The sequence below is a fragment of the Biomphalaria glabrata genome, chromosome 13, assembly GCF_947242115.1.
Source record: "Biomphalaria glabrata chromosome 13, xgBioGlab47.1, whole genome shotgun sequence".
In the NCBI taxonomy this organism is placed as follows: Eukaryota; Metazoa; Mollusca; class Gastropoda; family Planorbidae; genus Biomphalaria; species Biomphalaria glabrata.
In genome coordinates, this window is record NC_074723.1 from 32,336,056 (window position 1) to 32,354,859 (window position 18,804).

Sequence of the window (18,804 nt, forward strand, 5' to 3'; positions counted from 1 at the left end):
TGCCCTTGTACCTTAGTGAACTGATTACTCCATATGTCCCTCAGATAGCCCTGTGCTCAATGGACTCAATGCAAAAACCTTTGTGTAAATGATTTAGAACTCACTGATCTAATGTTCCAGTTACTAATAAAACACACACACACAAATAGCTTACAGTTTTGTTTACAATAGAATAACATACACATTTGTTTATAAGAAAATAACTTACAAATTTGTTTATAAGAAAATAGCTTATAACTTTGTTTACAATAGAATAACATACACATTTGTTTATAAGACAATAACTTACAAATTTGTTTACAGTAATCTCCAGGGCTCATTGGGTCACCACTGTAACCAGGAGCACATCTATGAAACAAAGAAACTCATTGATTTAAATAACTTTTTAAATGAATACTTTTATTAAGATCTTTACTCTTTGCATTTGAGCTTTAGAGTTAGTGGCTTTGAAACTACCAGAAAAACTCAGAATCACTGGGGCGTCAAATAAAGTTTTTTAAATTGAAATTGAGATCATTCCTATCACCAGCCATTAGCAAAAGGAGAAACTTGATTAACTTGTTATGGAATTTCTCCCAGGGACAAAGTCTGATGTCAACAAAGAAACATGAACATTTCAGTGTACAAAATATCAATAAAAATAAAAAGAATATGGACTTAACTAAACTACAAATTGAGACTTGAGCATGTTTGCCTATATAACTTTACAAGTAAACAAGCACCCCATGTGATGATTACAACACACATATTTATTATAAACACAGCAAAGAGGAGTAATGGTGGAAACTAAACAATAAACATGTGACTATATTCAACCCTGCAGAGACTATAAAAGGTTAAGATCAAACATAACTGACCTTTCACATCTGCGACCTTCATGACCTACTGGACAAGCAGTACAGGTGACCTGTCTGTCTCTATCTAGTACACAGTCAGAGCTGAATCTGGATGGATCAAATAATGAAAGTCCAGTTAATAAATAAAGTTAAGAGAAAATTAACCAAATAATTGAGCATGAGCTTAATTAGTTACTTACTGATTAGGAGATTCTGTCAGAGGGCATGGACACTTCTGGCAGTCATTGACAGTTCCACGGGTTGCATCTCCATAATATCCACGGGCACAGCGCTCACACCTGGCGCCCTCAGTGTTGTGACGACAGTTCTGTGAGAGTACAGATAGTTTTTTTAAAAATTAATGATAGTATGATAGGTAGGTTTTACTTGGCAGGTTTTTCTAAGCAGGTTTTACTATGTTGTAAGGGTACAGGGCTAGCAGCTTAAGATATTTAATGTGATTATACCTAACAAACCAATTAATTGAGGATAAAACAGAAACTCATGATAATAGTTTAAGGAAAGTGACATTAGTGCTGTCAAGACTGAGAAGAAATTTAGTGCTATGATTAGGAATCAGTTGTTTGTTTCATAGGAAGGGAAAGTTTTGACTTAGAGATAATGACGCGACTAGTAAAAAAAAAAAAGAATAGGATTTTAGGAAGAATAGGGAACAGAATACTTTGAATGACTTAAGAGAGAGGCAATCATGACGCCACTAGTAAAAAAAGAATAGGATTTTAGGAAGAATAGGGAACAGAATACTTTGAATGACTTAAGAGAGAGGCAATCATGACACGACTAGTAAAAAAAAAGAATAGGATTTTAGGAAGAATAGGGAACAGAATACTTTGAATGACTTAAGAGAGAGGCAGCTTTTATGAATGTAGATATTTAGCTTGACAACATTTGATGGTTAGCATCGTTATTATTAAACTTCTAGTTCGATATTCACTATCAGCATCAACTAGTTATATTGTTGGCCTTTCCCCTGTGTTATTTGATTTAGCTATTTGAGAGTTGCCTCCATTTGATTTATCTGCTTAATACACTGCTTAGGCCCTTTAAACACAAGATTACCTTTTCAATATTATTACTTTGAACCACTTGGCCAATCTTTGTTTTTGCTAGTGAATTTCATGTGGGAATAAGATCTTATGTTCAAATGAACTTACCTTACAAACACCATTTTCAGGATCACATTCAGTTGAGTGCTTGTTACACCTGCATTCCTCACACAGACCTAGGTACAGACCACCTCCAGTTCTGGTGTAACCAGAGTCGCAATCCTACAACATAGAACAAGATATTGTGTTAGATCAATTATCTGAACATAAACAAGATATAGTTTTAGATCAACGATCTGAACATAAACAATATATAGTGTTAGATCAATTATCTGAACATAAACAAGATATAGTGTTAGATCAATTATCTGAACATAAACAAAATATAGTGCTAAAAGCACATTATCATTGGTTAGGCAATAATACAACTTCAGATCTATTGTCTAAGAATCATACAATTTTTTTTTTATAGCTGTGTGTATTATGCTTATGAATCAGACCTCTGCTGCCCTGTGGCTATACCCAAACATGGGAAAGTCTTAGGGAGTCAAACCGGAGGAAAAATCAGGAGCCATTGAGCCGAAGACAACCTGCAGCACTACACCCTAGCAAAACTTGTAATGCAGTCGATCAGAAAATATATTAACACCTGGTTTGAACACATCAGCTGCATGTGGTGGGGGAACTGCTGCGAGGGCGACATCTTCCCGACCATAGCGAATACCTGGGCTTTCATCTCATTTCCTGAGATGATCCACAGTCGCTTCATCACTGAGGGAGGCCTTAGTAATGTCTATAGTATTTCATCTTCTAAAATTATTATTGCTATTATTGTCTTAAATTACCTCACAAGAGAGACCCTTGTAACCCAGTGGACATGCACACTGCTCAACTTGGTAAGCACGTTCTCTTGATGTTACACGATCTTCAGCAACATCCAAGGAGATTGCACTTATCCTGGAAATATTTCCAATGTAATTCAATCATTTTATGTTAGCAAGAAAAAAAATTTCAAAACAAGAAATAAAAATTTTCTAACTTTAAGCAAAACTGGGTTACCTCCAAACAAAAGAGTGATGCCAACAAGATATTTGTATGGAATATACAATAACATATTGAAAGACGTATAGTTAAATCATCTTTCAACTAATATATATTTTTAGACAAGACAATTGTTGCTTATGAAATCATAAATACAGTGCAATGATATATTTTAAAACGCCAATGACGTTTCTTACAAGATTAAAAGAGAATATTTTTCAATCTTAAAATTTTAATATTTAGTTAAAGGAACACACTTGAGAAAGCATTTATAACATGCAACTAAAAATGAGAAAGGATTCTCAGATCAAATTTTACTTGAATTTCAATAATTAAAAAACGTTGCATTATAGGCTTTTTACAAAGCTTATATCAACTCACACTGTCTGTCTGGTAAAAAGTTTGTACACATTATTTATTTCACACCCATTCTCTGATCAAGTTGAAACTTCGCATAATTATTTATTGACATAGACAAGACATGAATCAATTAAAAAAAAAAAGTAACCAATTAGACAATTACTGGTAATGAATTTTTTTGTTTAAGGGACACTAATACTTCAGTATTTACAGATATGACTAAATTCCTTGGGTTCAGTCCCCTTAAATAATTGTTTTCATTGTTTCTCCCTCACCCATTCTCTGACCAAGTTGATACTTTAAACAATTATTTATTGTACCTAACAAAACATGAATCAGTAAACAAAATAATCAATTACTCAATTAATTAATGGTAATTAATTTTGTTTGATATCAAATAAGGAAAATAACTTATAGATTATTAGTAGATATAGTTTTCAGGACAGAGCTCTTCCCCTTTAGATAAACTTTTTTTAAAAAAGAATTTTCAAAAATAATTTGCTTTTTTTAGCTTTTCTTTTGTGTGTGTTAGTGACTGAAGATAAGAATTTTATTTATTTTCTTGTATTTCAAACATGGTCAGTAAAAAGTAATACAGAACTGAGTCAAGCAAGGAATGAAGAAAGATTTTTTTTTTCCCCAGAAGTCTTACTAAGCTTGAAACAAAAATGTGACAATGTCTTACGCAGACTCAGCTGTGTCTCTTGTGAAGGTAGCTCTGATAAAGATGTGCTGTAAGTTGGCCAGAGCCATCAGGAAGTTTTCTCTGGACACAAGGTTACCATCTATTTTGTACCACTTATTCTAAGACAAAGTAATATGAAAAGAAGCGAACATTAAAGAAATCTTCATTTGTTAACATTTATGCAAGAGCGTAATTAAGATTACCATTACGAGAAATAATATTCAAGTGAATAACTATTTTGTAACAATTTAAAAAAAATTATGTTTATCAAAAACTATAAACAAAATATTTACTTCAATCATTGGTACTACAAAGGACACTGGTCTCCCTTCCTCAACTTCTGCATTGACTTTGTATTCAAGATCTATTTCACTTCCCTAGCAAGAGAGAAAAAAAATTTTAAATATGGATTTAAAAAGACTATATTTGGATTGTTTAGTTATTTCAATACAAAATAAAACTTGTGTAAAACCAATTTAAAATTTTATTTTAAAATATTCAAAAAGTCAAATTTTTTTATTTTATTCATTTTTTTTTGATGGTGAAGTCCCAACTTACTCTTATTGTCACTAATGATTCCACCAGTGAAACAGGAGTATTGTCTCGTCCAGCTTTGTAACGCAGGGTGAACCGGAGGTTACCTCCATAAGCTGTGACCTTGTTCCCTAAAAACTGCTGTGGTAATGACCAGAAAAGAATTTTATTGTTGTAGTTTTCAAACTCTGTGAAGACCAGCTCCCTGCTCTGCCTCTCTATAGAAAACCCTTCCTCAATCTTTTCACTCTGTGTCACATCTGTCAGGGTGACATCTGATGAAGTCTGGCTGAAGCTCAGTGTGATCTGTAAGGAAAAAAATCATTTTACAATGAGTTTGTTCCACTGTTATTGGAATGTAAAAGTGGTCTAGATTTATAAATCTTTAATTAATGAAAAAATGTTACAATAATTTACTAATTGATATGATTGTTTAACTAGATCTACTAATTCTAGGCCTAGACATACAATGTCAAGCAACTAATCATAGGGAGATGCCAATTTTCTCTCATAACCTAATGACCTAGCTCACAGGCAGCAATATTTGATGTTAAGATTTTTAATGCGGTTTAACTTTTTCTCTCCTAATTAACGATACCATCATTGATTTGACCCCATTAAATTAAATTAGTTTTTGGTTTTATAAAGTTATATAACAAGAGCATGCATTCTCCAATAATTCTATACCAAAAGACACGTTTTCTGATTACAAACAAAAATGTTATTTAAGTTTAATCATAACAAGGTAGAATGTAGAAATGCGAAGAATGCTGTCAGAACATGAAAATAATTACGGAGATAAAGAGTTAAACTACTCTAAAAGTTTAGCATTGATTAAAATAATTCTTAATATATCTGTTTAGATGTGTTTAAACTATATATATAATTAATTAGTGAGATACAAATTTCGCTAGTAAGTTGTGTGGAAACAAATTTAACACTCCACTAGGCAGCATATTAAAGGGGAAAGTATAAAGTCATAATTATTGAATGACTCAATAACACTGGGACAGTAGCATGCTAAATTTATTATTATTCAGTTTTATTAAATAATTGTTAGATATATTTCTCATGTTTTTTCTTTATAAAGTGCTAAAAGTCATTGAGATGTACACTGATCAGATGACACAAGTATAAGATCTCAAAAAAGTGGTCAGTTTCTTTCAGTAAAATCAAATATTTGTTTCCCTATTATTGGAGAAGTTAATGGCCAAGCCTCATCAACCTGAAGTGCATAGCTCGGCATAAACGTTGTTGCTTCCCTCTAACACATGGTTTTATTATTGGAAAAGAATCATTACCTTCTATTTGCTTTCAAATTATGCTTTAGAAAGTAAATTGTAGTAACAAACTTGAAAAAGAATCACGCTTAAATAATTCTAGATTTCCATTCAACTGTATTGATAAAACAAATATTTTGAAAGCTACTACACCAAGTCTAATTGGGGTAAGATCATTCATACAAGTCTTATTTTAACCCTACACTTTAGTCATTCATATTTAATGTGAGGAAAAAAGAATTTCTGTTATTAATTATTGATTTATTATTCAACCCTTTCTTTTTAATGCTGTTAAATTATTCATTATTTTATGTTCACTTAATTTCAACAACAATCGTGTATACAGAAGACTTTTTAATTTCAAGTCAACTTCAGTCCTTTATAGGTTCTACAAGCAAGGTTATAAATAATTATATATAATATTCTATATTACTTTTCATGTCAAAGAAGTTGAGACAAAATAATGAAGTATATTAAAGACAGCTCTCATGTAAGGTGTGTGTGTGTGTGTGTGTGTGTGTGGGTGTGGGGGGGGGGCTGAGTTCAAATCTCAGTGTAGACCAGGATTTTGAATTTCAGGATTTTTTAGGGCGCCCCTGAGTCCACCAAACTCTAATGAGTACCGACTTAAGTTGGGTAAAGTAAAGGCGGTTGGTCATTGTGCTGGCCACATGACACACTGCTTGTTAACCTTTGGCCAAAGAAACAGATGACCTTAACATCCTCTGCCCTATAGATTGTAAGATTGAAAGGGGAACGTTACTCATGTAAGGTCATATACATCATGAAACACATTTTAGGATACAATATCTAAGTGCAGTTTGATACAGAGGCATCTGACTTTATTCAACAAAAAACCTCCTACCAATTCTTTAACCTCACATGAGAAACATTCATCACGAGTTATGTTTGCAATTAAAAGTCATTTTCCTACTGCCTAACAATTATTATTGAGCAAGATCAAATTTGAATTCAAATACTTAGAAAAGTATTACATAAATGCATTTTTTTAAAGCCTGAACCTAGAATAAAATTGATTTGAATTTGATTGAACCTGGTATAACTTGTAGTTTAGTTTGTGTAGTGTAACTGAGTTGATGTTCTGCGTGCGTCCAGCGTGTCAGAAGGTCATATCCAGTGTGTGAGCTATCATGTCCAGTATGTGTTTGTGTATAGTACTGCATCAGTGTTATGCGAGACGTGCTGGTTTCATTCACTGTTTACTGTAGTCTTATTTTGTCACATAAAGCCATGTTATTGGTATACTAGTATTTGTTGTTTCATTACAGTTTGCATTAATGAAACTTGCATTAACCTTGTATAGCTTGTAGTATGTATTGATGAAACAAAATACCTTACTACAACATGCAGCAACCCTCCCATACTATAAATGTAACTGTAGCAAAAAATTTTAAACAAGTGTTAATTAAAAAATACTTTTTTTTTAAAAAAAGGGGGTTATCAACAACAACTATATATCTCAATAATGGAGAAGCTATTTCTTTCTTTATTACAAAAGAAATTGATTACCAATTAATTCATTAATTTTTTCATTGATTCATGTTTTAGTAGGTACAATAAATGAATGTGTAGGAGAAATAACGAGTACAATTATGTAAAGGTACCCCCCCCCCCACACACACATATTTAGCCAAATTGAAGGATTACTTTCTCTTGTTGGTATCAAACAACATAATTAATTACCAGTAATCAATTGACACATTTTTTTTTTATTGTTTTATTGATTCATGTTTTGTTAGGTTTAATCAAATAATTGTGTAATAGTTTAAGCTTGATTCCGAGAATGGGTGTGGGGAGAAATAGCATGTTCAAACTTTTGACCAGACAGAAAGAGTGAGTTGATATAGGCTTTGTAAAGTGTGGATAAAGGAAACTAAAAAGGAGAAGATAGCTTACAGGCACTCTGTTCCAGGTGGAGCTCTGGCAGATCTGTGTGACTCCCATACAGAAACAAGGGATACATCCCATTGGGTTAGCATCTGACAGGTAGAAGGTCTCAGGCTTGCAGGTATCACACAGTGTACCCGTCACTGAACTCTGAAAGTAAATACAACCACAAGTTCTTATCACAAAGTCACCTAATTTTAATCACTTACATATTTCAATTATTAAGCAGTGTCTACGCATAAAGAAAATTTGTAACTACAACGTTGTATCAAGAGTTGCAGTAAAGAAAGTAAAGTTTCCCTTTCAGACCTTGTGGTCTATAGGACAGATGATGTAAAGGTCATCTGTTTCTGTGGCCAACGGTCAACAAGGGTGTCATGTGGCCAGCACAACGACAAACCGCCATTACTTTTCCCAACTAATATCAGCTGGGTGGACTCAGAAGTGCCCAAAGATCCCAAAATTTAAAATCCCAGTCTTCACCAAGATTCGAACCTGGCATCCCCGGTTCAAAACCAAGCGCTTTACTGCTCAGCCACAGCGCCTCCATCAAGAGTTGCATTTCCTGACTAAAAGCTTACAAAGGTCTTGTGTGGTCTAGTTATATAAAGTTTGTCAAGTTCCCTTCCAGCGCTGGATCTCTTATCATAGCTTAAAAGTATGTGGTTAGTAGACGCAAGGGTCGAAGAGGTTTTCCTAATACTCATTATTTGTACTAACTTCTTGAAAAGAATAAGCTCTCACCTTGCATTCGCATGTTCCAGTTAAAGGATTAGGCAAACGGCTTACACTGCCTCTTGTGTCACACACATTGTCAGTTTGCCTATAGCAAAACTGTCCAGGGATTGATGGGTCACCAACGTAACCTCTAGCACAGCGTTCACACCTACGTCCTGTATATCCTGGGGGACATCTGCAAGTGATCTCTCTGTCTTGGTCCAGGAAACAACTGCGTTCAAACCTAGAGGATAATAATTTATTTAAAAAAAAGATGCTTCTCTAAAATGTTGGGACTTCGTGTTATCTAGGACTTTGACAGACTAGATTTATGTTTTTATTATAATATATACAAAGCAAACACAACTAGATCATGTTATTAGTAATATGAATTATTAAATCTAAATTAGATCTGTAATTAATGCAAAATAAAACAATTAGTTCTAAAAACTAGTGGTTTGTGGTTGTTGTAATTTTGGTTTTGACTTGTAAATTTGTGACATTCCTTCAGAAATGAAGATTATTTTATCCTGGCTTAAGCCTTCTACAGGGAATAGCTTCCAGCATGGTTCAGAGATCAATGTAAAGACAATCTGGAGCACATACCACATGACCAGGCAGCCATGCTTTAACCTTTAACCTGCCATCATAGTGGGACAGTGTCAGGCCTTTTATACAAATAGAAAAGTTGTGTTTATAAATGTTTGAATTTATTCTTTTCCATAAGATCAGTTATGTTTTTGTTTTCTTTTTGGGAGAGTAAGTCATTCATTTATTAAGATGCATTGCTTATTGCTAATAACAATGGAAGTTATTCTGTAACATTACCATTTGTGAATGCTAAATATGCTAAAAATAGCTCAGGAGTGATAAACATACACACTCTCGACATTCATTCTTATTCTGTCATTCTAGATCTATAAATTTAGATCAAGAGGCATACAAAGGGATAAAGAGAAAGTTTGGCAATCTGTATTAGGCTCTACATTAAAAATCTATTTCAGTATTTTCATTGTGGGATTTGTTGACTCATTTTGATATTTTGGGTCATTGTGCTTGCTTATTCTGCATATCAAGTTTGAACAATTAAATTATTCTAAGTTGGAACTGTGTGTCACTACATCAACATACATTTATGCAGTCCATAAAATGGAGCAGGGAAAGACAGACCTAAATAATACAATTTCTCATTTTTTATATTTAATATTATAAAATTATATATAAATTTAACATTTAAAGCCTCTTTAATGTACCTTTGAAGTCTATTACTACTTTTGAAGACCCATTTACTCAATTCTAAATTTTTTTTTACACCAATTAAAAAATAATACTAATCACTACAAGAAGATTTAATGTCCTAAGATCTATAATTCTGAGAGCCATTTTCTAATTGTAGGTTGTTTCAGTTTTCATGTAATTAATTCTTAAACAATTCTTAAAAAAGATGAAGACTGTTACTTACTGGATTGGTCCATAGGAGCTAGGACATGGACAGGACAGGCATCTACCATAACGTGGATCTTTATAATAACCAGAGGCACATTCATTGCAGTAAGGTCCAGCACTGTTGTCACGGCAGTTCTACAAAAGAATGATGGTGTATTTTTTAGGATATTAACACCTCAACAGATACATTCATGTACATTTTATCTTACAATATCATATAAACATCACTAACTCTCAACACCCATTGACACAGGAGCTATCAATAAATATCATTCTAGCCAGGTTGCAGCAACATTTGTAAGTATAGAATTAAGGAGCAGAAATAGATTAAAGCTATTGTTCAAGACCCAGTGGTCCATAAGGTAAATGGTGTCACCCCTTGTTAGGACCAACAATTAATGAGGATATTAATTGGCTAGCACAACCACTAAACATCTTAAGTTTATTTTAGCTATTCCGTGGCTAAGGCTAAATACCCAAATGCACCTGGGTGAATTCTGTGCTTCAATTGTTGTTAAAAATCCAATTGTTTTCACAACAACTCAACCCTGAGACTTTTCTTTTGGAGGCTAAGTACCCAACCACTCCACCTTTCCAACTCCTAAGATAACATTTTAACATTTTCCAATGAAATGTTCTGAAAGGAACATTAAGTCAAATTTTAATTTACAGTTGAGTACCTATATGAAAAGTTTCAAAGGTACTAAGCTGCTGACAATTAATTAGAAATTTTATTTTCACTTCAGAACCTGTTTCAATAACATTTATATATAAAAGCTAAAAAAAAACAACTGCAGCAGCTTAAACTAGCTGTGAATGTAAATATAGAAGTGAAGCTAAGAGAAGCTTCCTATATGTAATGTATTTAAGTTGTCCACTTGTCATTATGAGAGATTAAATTAAATTGAGCCATTGTTTGTCTAATACATGCCTAACGTCTGTCTGTGTCGGCTCTATTGAAGTTGTTGGTGAACTGATGAGGCATGGTGGGGCAAGGGCTTGCTAGACCATGTGACCCTTCATTGACCACAAGGGTGGTAATTTGCATACGGGCGAAATGACTCTGGACCAGAAGAATGTTTTTTTGGTCTAGAGGTTAAGTTTGCTTAGTGTGTTATCGCTAGGCGGTGTTGTTGTTTCCAGGGTCACTGGTTCAGGTCTTGGTCAGTCAGTCCCTTATTTTTGTTGCATTTAATTCACTACTTTCTCTCAATTAAAAACTTGGTCCCTGGTGCTGCTATTCATTTATATTTAATATATGTATCAACTTAAACTAGCACAGCGGTTTAGCACTTGGTGAGCAGTGATTTTTTTTATAAGCAGTGATATTTGTTTGAGGAGTGATATTTGGTTGCGAAGTGATGTTTGAGCAGTAATGTTTGATAAACAGCGATGTTAGTTTGGGTAGTGGTGTTTGGCTGAGAAGTGATGTTTGATAAACATTGATGTTGGGTATGTAGTTATGCCAGAACCATTAATAATAGAAAATCTTTTTTGTTTCAGATTTATGAAATGAATTCCATTTTGCTGGGTTTAATTGTACAGCAACAATCTAGAGCATACTCTACATAGTTCAGACATACCATTTCATCTGTCACTGCGTAACCAAATCTCTTTTCCTGGTCAGCAGCTGTTCCTGCAGGATATCAAGAGAGAGGCAGGTCCGTTTTTATACGTTATTCAGCCAGTCTTCCTTTGGAAGACATTTTCTTCCTTTGGAAGACATTTTCTTCCTTTGGAAGACATTTTCTTCCTGCTCCCTCCACTGTACCTTGAAGTATTACTTTCGACAGAGAGTCATGTCTTACAATATGACTAAATCAGATCAGCTTTTATCTCTTCACAGTGATGAGGAGTTCTTATTTTTTTGCCAGCCACAGTGATGTTTTGTAACAGTACAATGTCATTCGTCATCTTTTCCTGGTATCTGATACCAAGCATTTTTCTGCAGCATTTACTCTCAAAGGCTTGAATGCTTCTTTTAGCCTCAGCGTACAGTATCCAGCTTTCACAATCAGAGACCACTAGCAAAGAATACAGCTTTTATTTTACTTGGAAGCTGATGTTACTTTTTCAGATTTTCTACAGTTTGCTCATGGTAGAGGATGCCAAGCTTAAACAGGTTTTTTATCTCTTGTATTGATAAAGAAATTTGGTGACAATCTACTCCAATGAACAATTGTTCAGTTTTAAAATTATAACTATCCCACACACATTCCTAATAATTGATGACACTGTAACTGATGAGAAAGGAAGAATTGATAGGATGCTTTTTAGAACTTACCCTACAGATTCCAGTAAGTGGGTCACACTCATTAGAATACTGGTTACAATTACAGGCCACACATCTACGTCCATTATTTCCATCAACTACTCTATAGAATCCAGGGGCGCAATCCTGGGTGGAAAAAAAAGTGACACCAAAATCAATATGTTACATAATGACAAAAAAATAGGTCAGCGAAAAAAAATGGTCAAATGATAATTTTCAAACATTGTCAACCAAAAAGAAGAAGAGAAGTGTCTGTTTCAGTGAAAAAGATATTGCAAATAAATGTTACAAAAAAATAGAAAAATGATTCGCTGAAAGATAGGAACCTTAACTACACATGATTGATGTAAAGAAAAGTGATGATAGCCCTTAAAACAGACAGTATGATAGAAATCAACATTTCAGACAAAAAGGAATGGATGGTATGTTATTAAATTTGAATGAATATGTCCAAGTCATGACTACTCCTCAAAGAAGTTACACAACCCTTAGCCTACACAGACTTTCAATTTGTGCACTTACCTCGCAGGAGTTGCCAGTGTAACCTGCAGGGCACTTACACTCCTCAACATAGATAGCTCTGCCCAGACCTGTCTGCTCCACTCTGCCAGTGGTGAGTACAACATTGCCCAGCCTGTTAGTAGAAATGTTAAACATAACATTCTTAGATGATTGAGATTGGAAGCAATACTCTAGAATTCTTCTTTTCAGCAAGTCTTCAGTTAAGCTTATTCTATACCACTGCATAGTGTTCCTAGTGATGTTTGCTTCTAACAACTAGTATGAGTGGATGATTTGGTAAACCTTTCAGTCCTTGTAATCTAGATTACTATAATAGACGGATAACTCTATTTGACTGATGACCTGTTAAATTTTGGCTCTGATATTTAAAATCCATGCCTAAGTGAGCATTATGTGTCTGATATAAATGTGGCAAAAGGCCATGACTGAGTCTTGTGACTTTTATTTGTGTAAGAGGAGCCTTCTTGAGTTTAAATTAAAGTAACATAACAATGGCTTAAAACCTGTCACTTCAAATGAAATCACAAATCACCTGATCAGGGACTGTTTACTGTCATAAGTGGCTCGGATCAAAATATGTGTAACATTTTCCAGGACCAGCATCAGATCTTCTCTGGTGGCATACTGAGAGATGGGTCCACCCCTGGACGGTACCTGACTTCTTTCCCATGCACTCTAAAAGCCACAGAAAAGAAAAAAAATAAATTTATTCTCAGATAAACAATCTTCTATTTCCATGTTATGAAACTAATATATGCTATAAATGTTACATACAATGAAAATGTAACAAGGGCACTGTAATTTATGTCTAGCATCATTAATTACAGCAAATGTAATGGATTTAAAGAAGTTTCTTTTTTAAGAGCCATTTTTGTAACAGTACAAGCAATTCTTATACTTTAATACAAACCATCAAAGTGAAATGTTATTCAAAGAAAGATAAATAAGCTGCTAAGACCATACAAACACCATAAAATAAGATTATAAAATAATGCTACTGTTATTAAAAAAGGCTAAGTAGCTTGGGAGTTACCAAACTTATTCAACATAGGAAAAATATCAAAAATACTTCTGCCTTATTTCTTAACATTGCTAACTTTCTTATCTCTACACACAAAAAATATTTTGCCACCTTTTTTGTTTTTAATAATAATATCGCAGTAAACAAAATCACTTAAAATTGTGCATTATGCAGACAAATAGAATTAATAGACGTAACTATTTTAGACCACTGGTTCTTTTGAGGTTTAAAACACTCAACTATTTTACTTTTTTTTTTATATTCTTCCAAAGTGACTTCTAGTCACCACTGACACCATAAATAGACAAGATCAGATTTGCAAAAGGCTTCAGATCTTACCTCATTGAGAGGAATGTTTACAATGGTTGACTGTCTAGGCCTGAACCTTCTATCCACCCTTTCATAAACATCTGCTCTGTGGAACAGTGTGATGCCATTGCCCTGGAAACAAAACAATAGATGTAAACAGACAATATTTTCTTCTTGTCTATGTTTGGAAGAAATGACATAACCTAGTATACACCCTATATTTTCTAATACACAAATGTCAAAAAGCTGTTTAAATTGTATAGGACAAGTAAGAGAAAAAAAATAAAGCCCTAGCAAACAATGGAATGATTACAATAAAATGATGTAGTGAGATTTAATTTACCTTGAATACAATACCCAATAGAAAGAATGATAGTTGGTTTGACTACAATTAAATGAAGTGATTAATTGTATAAAGAAAACAGCATACATTTACGTAGAAGACAAAATAGCTGACTTTATAGGTTATTCCCTTTTAATATTTCCTATTTCTATCTATTTCTGATAGTTAATCGAAAGTTCCAATAAGCTTCCAGTGTGTGTTTATTTACATGTTTTCATTGGTCAAAATTCAACTTGATAAATATTGCACTTGATGAATAACTCTCAAAATAACCCCATTTCTACCTCTGTTTCATAATTCATTAAATGGATTTTATAGTAACCTGGGGTATCACAGAGTGAAGCAAAACTAGTATTAAAAAATGTAATCACAAGCATGAAAGAGAGAGAGAGAGACCAATAGGAAAAAAAATGGTAGGAATATGAAAAGAAAAAAAAACCAGAAGAGAATGTCAATGTGTAGTGAAAGCTAACTTACAATTAAAATAATGTCTGGATCATTGGTAGGATTCTCAAAGCCATCCACCTCATAGTAAACTTGGTAGCTTAGTGTTCCTCCATAGCTGTTCAACTGGTAAAGAGAAACTAAACGTTTAATACTCATGTAAGTAGCATAGCATGTTAAAAAAGAATGTTTAAAAATAATGTAAGTAGCATGGCATGTTAAAAAGACTAGGGTAACACATGTATATAGAGCATAATTAACTTCTCCTTTGTAGAAACATCTGTATTTATAAGATAAAATGAAGGGGAAAAGTCAACAAGAGATATGATTTGTATGTACTTGGTAGAAAGACACTCACCTGTTTCTTAAGGAACTGATGAGGCAAGGACCAATACCAGCTTCCTGTTCTTAAAATTGAGTTAAAATCTTTGACTTCAAACTGTCTGGATGTGGGAATGTACTGAACGATGCCAGGCTCTGCAGCTTCTAGATTCTGGCGTCTCACTAGATTCACTTGACTACCCATAGTTATCTAATAAACACAAAATTTAAATTTCTAATTAGAAAAGTCTTCTCAAGATTGTTCTTAATTTTTCAACTTAAGGGAATGTCAAAGCAACAGTTGAGCTGTTGAGCCAAATGTCTCATGTTTATATTGAGTGAGGATTATAGGGAATTACAAATATTATATCATATAGCTCAGAAGACAATGAATGCGCCCAGATGAGCCACTGGTTTTAGTTTCTTCTTGAGATGGGCCAGAATTTGGTGTGACTAAACAAACCAATTTTTTTTCTTTACAGCGTTTTAAAAACTTCTTTAAAGACTTCTAGTTTTTCCATAAATTTTTTGGTAGTAGAATCTTACAAAAAGAATTGTTACACAACATGATGCTTCCCTAAATAAAAAGCTAAATGAGAGATAGAGAGACCACTTCAGAAACTTTATTTAATAGCTACGAAAGTTTGAAGGACCTGGTGACCATGTGATAAAGCTCTAAACTTTCTGATACATTATTTGAGGTTTAGGACTTGTACTAATTTCAATATTGATACACCCTGAATCCATCCAAAATGTAAAGTCAATTCTGTATGGTTTGGATATTTGATGAGCTTTGAAAATAAATTCAATCTCTAGACTTTTAGCAGCATGAAAATTATGTCCATTACCAAAATAAAGGAGAGAATTTAAAAAAAAAGCCATTGGTCATTGATATTAAGAAAAAAAAAAAAGAGCTGAAAAGATTTTACATTGTGCTAAACAAAAATAATCTTAAAAAGCAAAAAGAAACTATTATCTAGGAATTTGGTCTGGCTTATGTGAGATTTGTTATAGTAAGTTAATAGCTTACTTTGAGAAAAAAAATCAAATTGTTTGAATGGTTTGTGTTGATATCGTGTTGCTTTTATATTCACACAAATGTAAAGGCTCACAATGTATTTTTAAAAATTCTAGTATAACTATATGAGGTATTTACAAATCAGGGTCTATTCAGGTATAGGCTTTTGAAAGTACAGCTGGAGAGAAAAGGTACAGTTGAAGGCTAGACATCAGCTCAGTTTCTTTCAAAATTATGTCTGGATGTAAGGGAAGTTGTTTATAGTTCGCAGATCTTGGTCACAAAGTCATAAAAAGAACCTGAAAAGTAAGTTTGGTACCTAACTGCATAATGCAGCTACTTCTAGTACTGACAATGTTTTCATTACCTGAGATATCTGCAGGCTATTGCTATAACATGATTGGGTCTAGGTCTGCATAACGCAGCTACTTCTAGTTCTGACAATGTTTTCATTACCTGAGATATCTGCAGGCTATTGCTGTAACATGATTGGGTCTAGGTCTGCATAACGCAGCTACTTCTAGTTCTGACAATGTTTTCATTACCTGAGATATCTGAAGGCTATTGCTGTAACATGATTGGGTCTAGGTCTGCATAACGCAGCTACTTCTAGTACTGACAATGTTTTCATTACCTGAGATATCTGCAGGCTACTGCTATAACATGATTGGGTCTAGGTCTGCATAACGCAGCTACTTCTAGTACTGACAATGTTTTCATTACCTGAGATATCTGCAGGCTATTGCTGTAACATGATTGGGTCTAGGTCTGCATAACGCAGCTACTTCTAGTTCTGACAATGTTTTCATTACCTGAGATATCTGCAGGCTACTGCTATAACATGATTGGGTCTAGGTCTGCATAACGCAGCTACTTCTAGTTCTGACAATGTTTTCATTACCTGAGATATCTGCAGGCTACTGCTATAACATGATTGGGTCTAGGTCTGCATAACGCAGCTACTTCTGGTTCTGACAATGTTTTCATTACCTGAGATATCTGCAGGCTACTGCTGTAACAAGACTGGGTCTGGCCAAAGCAGAAACATTTTACACACTGGTTTTCAGTGTAAGCCTCACTGTTGAAAGTAGAATCCCTGCACACACCTGTACGACCTGTGGACCAGAAAAAGCATCTGTTTTTAAAACACTAATTAAATCAATTTTTAGATTCTCTAAAATCTTGTTTTCTTTCTAGCCTTTAATAATTAAATTTTGATGAATCAGGAAGAGTGCAGAACTTCATTTGGCTACATCAACAGCTTTTACCAGCTCTGAACATGTATTGTATTATAAAAATCTTCATTTCTGTCACTTTAATCTTATTATTCTGTAACCAATGTATGTTTAAATTTAATTGTAAGACAAATTTCGTAATAGATAAAGATTATTTTATCATTGTTATTAGAAAAATTAATTAACAGTTACCAATATTTTTTGATTTGGTTTATGAACCAATATTGCACTACAGTTTTTAAAAAAAAATCATTGTTAATATTTTCCTTTGTAACCAAAAAATTGTCTTGTATTTTTTTAACAGTTTTAACAAATTTTAAGAAAGAGCCTTACGTCTGACAATAATGTTGGCATCTGGAATGGCAAAAATACTTCCTCTGTTATTTACAGCCTCACAGGTGTAAGCACCTGCGTCCTGTGGTATAGCATTGCGAATGGTGAGATTTCCGTAGCCATTTTCACTTGTGACAGTTACCCTGGTACCATTGGGAATATTGCCCCAATTCAGACGCCACACAATAAGAGGTGTAGGCACACCAATGGCCTCGCAGATAATGGTAAAGGTTCCATTGATCTCCACAGTAATTTCAGGCAAAGGTGGGGTGATGATGGTTGGCTTGGCTGTGAGGAACAAAGAAAACCTAGAATAAATTTGTCAGTTTATTTTCGAGCTAAGAAAATAGAAGAGTGACTGAGGAAGTTGACATTTAGAGCCTAACTACAAACTCTATGTATGTATATTTACAGTTTGAATTTTAAGATGTGGTTAACATCCAAAGACATATTCTGAAGCAATTAAATACAATTACAAAGAAAAAGAAAGTCAAGTGATACGGAGAAACGTGGGGCGACATATGGAATCTAAAAAGAAAAGTAAGAAACTAAAAAGCTACTAATTGAAATAATTTTCAAATAAATAGAGAAAACAAAATGGATTCTATTTTTAAAATTTCAACATTACCAGCATACAATTTCTTTTTGCTAAATTGGAAGAGCTTAACAATGTGATTCAGCAGATTTTTCCCAACCAAGCATATGAAGTAGCCAATGGTAACTTACAGCAGCCAACTTCATCAGATCTGTCCAGACAATCAGTTTCACCATCACACTGATAGCCAAGTGGAATGCATTGGTCCCTGCTGGCACACTGGAACTCACTGGCTCTGCAATCACTGCCAGGTTTTTCAATTTCTGCTCAAAGTTTAAAACAAAAGATTAAGAGCATTTACCATTCAAAATGTTATATTATAAAATTATTGTGATCTAGACCATAACAAAATTTTTTTTAGCAGAAAATCTAAATCTCAAAGTTGTATTAAAATTGTAACTTTGCTATTACAAGTTGCTACAAAATTTTATCTATTATTTTTTGTTATAGTAAGTCAATATTCGCAAATAATTCCTAACCAATTTAATGATAATTGACTTTACTTTATATAAACTAG

At 33.6% G+C, this 18,804-nt stretch overlaps 1 protein-coding gene across 4 annotated transcripts in view; it reads right to left on the reverse strand.

Annotated features, from left to right (window-relative positions):
* The window catches only part of LOC106052673 (basement membrane-specific heparan sulfate proteoglycan core protein-like), a 161,726-nt gene that overhangs the window by 52,077 nt on the left and 90,845 nt on the right, over positions 1-18,804 (reverse strand). For all 4 annotated transcript variants that reach the window (XM_056007474.1, XM_056007472.1, XM_056007475.1 and 1 more), the window contains 20 exons: positions 18,419-18,550; positions 17,693-17,980; positions 17,115-17,239; positions 15,144-15,317; positions 14,819-14,911; positions 14,029-14,130; positions 13,201-13,343; positions 12,669-12,780; positions 12,159-12,272; positions 9,891-10,009; positions 8,456-8,672; positions 7,721-7,861; positions 4,548-4,829; positions 4,283-4,366; positions 3,990-4,108; positions 2,749-2,860; positions 2,012-2,125; positions 1,037-1,164; positions 858-944; positions 290-348 (listed from right to left, as the gene is read on the reverse strand). In XM_056007474.1, the coding sequence (XP_055863449.1) occupies positions 290-348; positions 858-944; positions 1,037-1,164; positions 2,012-2,125; positions 2,749-2,860; positions 3,990-4,108; positions 4,283-4,366; positions 4,548-4,829; positions 7,721-7,861; positions 8,456-8,672; positions 9,891-10,009; positions 12,159-12,272; positions 12,669-12,780; positions 13,201-13,343; positions 14,029-14,130; positions 14,819-14,911; positions 15,144-15,317; positions 17,115-17,239; positions 17,693-17,980; positions 18,419-18,550 (2,745 nt within the window). The remainder of the gene's footprint in view (positions 1-289; positions 349-857; positions 945-1,036; positions 1,165-2,011; positions 2,126-2,748; positions 2,861-3,989; positions 4,109-4,282; positions 4,367-4,547; positions 4,830-7,720; positions 7,862-8,455; positions 8,673-9,890; positions 10,010-12,158; positions 12,273-12,668; positions 12,781-13,200; positions 13,344-14,028; positions 14,131-14,818; positions 14,912-15,143; positions 15,318-17,114; positions 17,240-17,692; positions 17,981-18,418; positions 18,551-18,804) is intronic.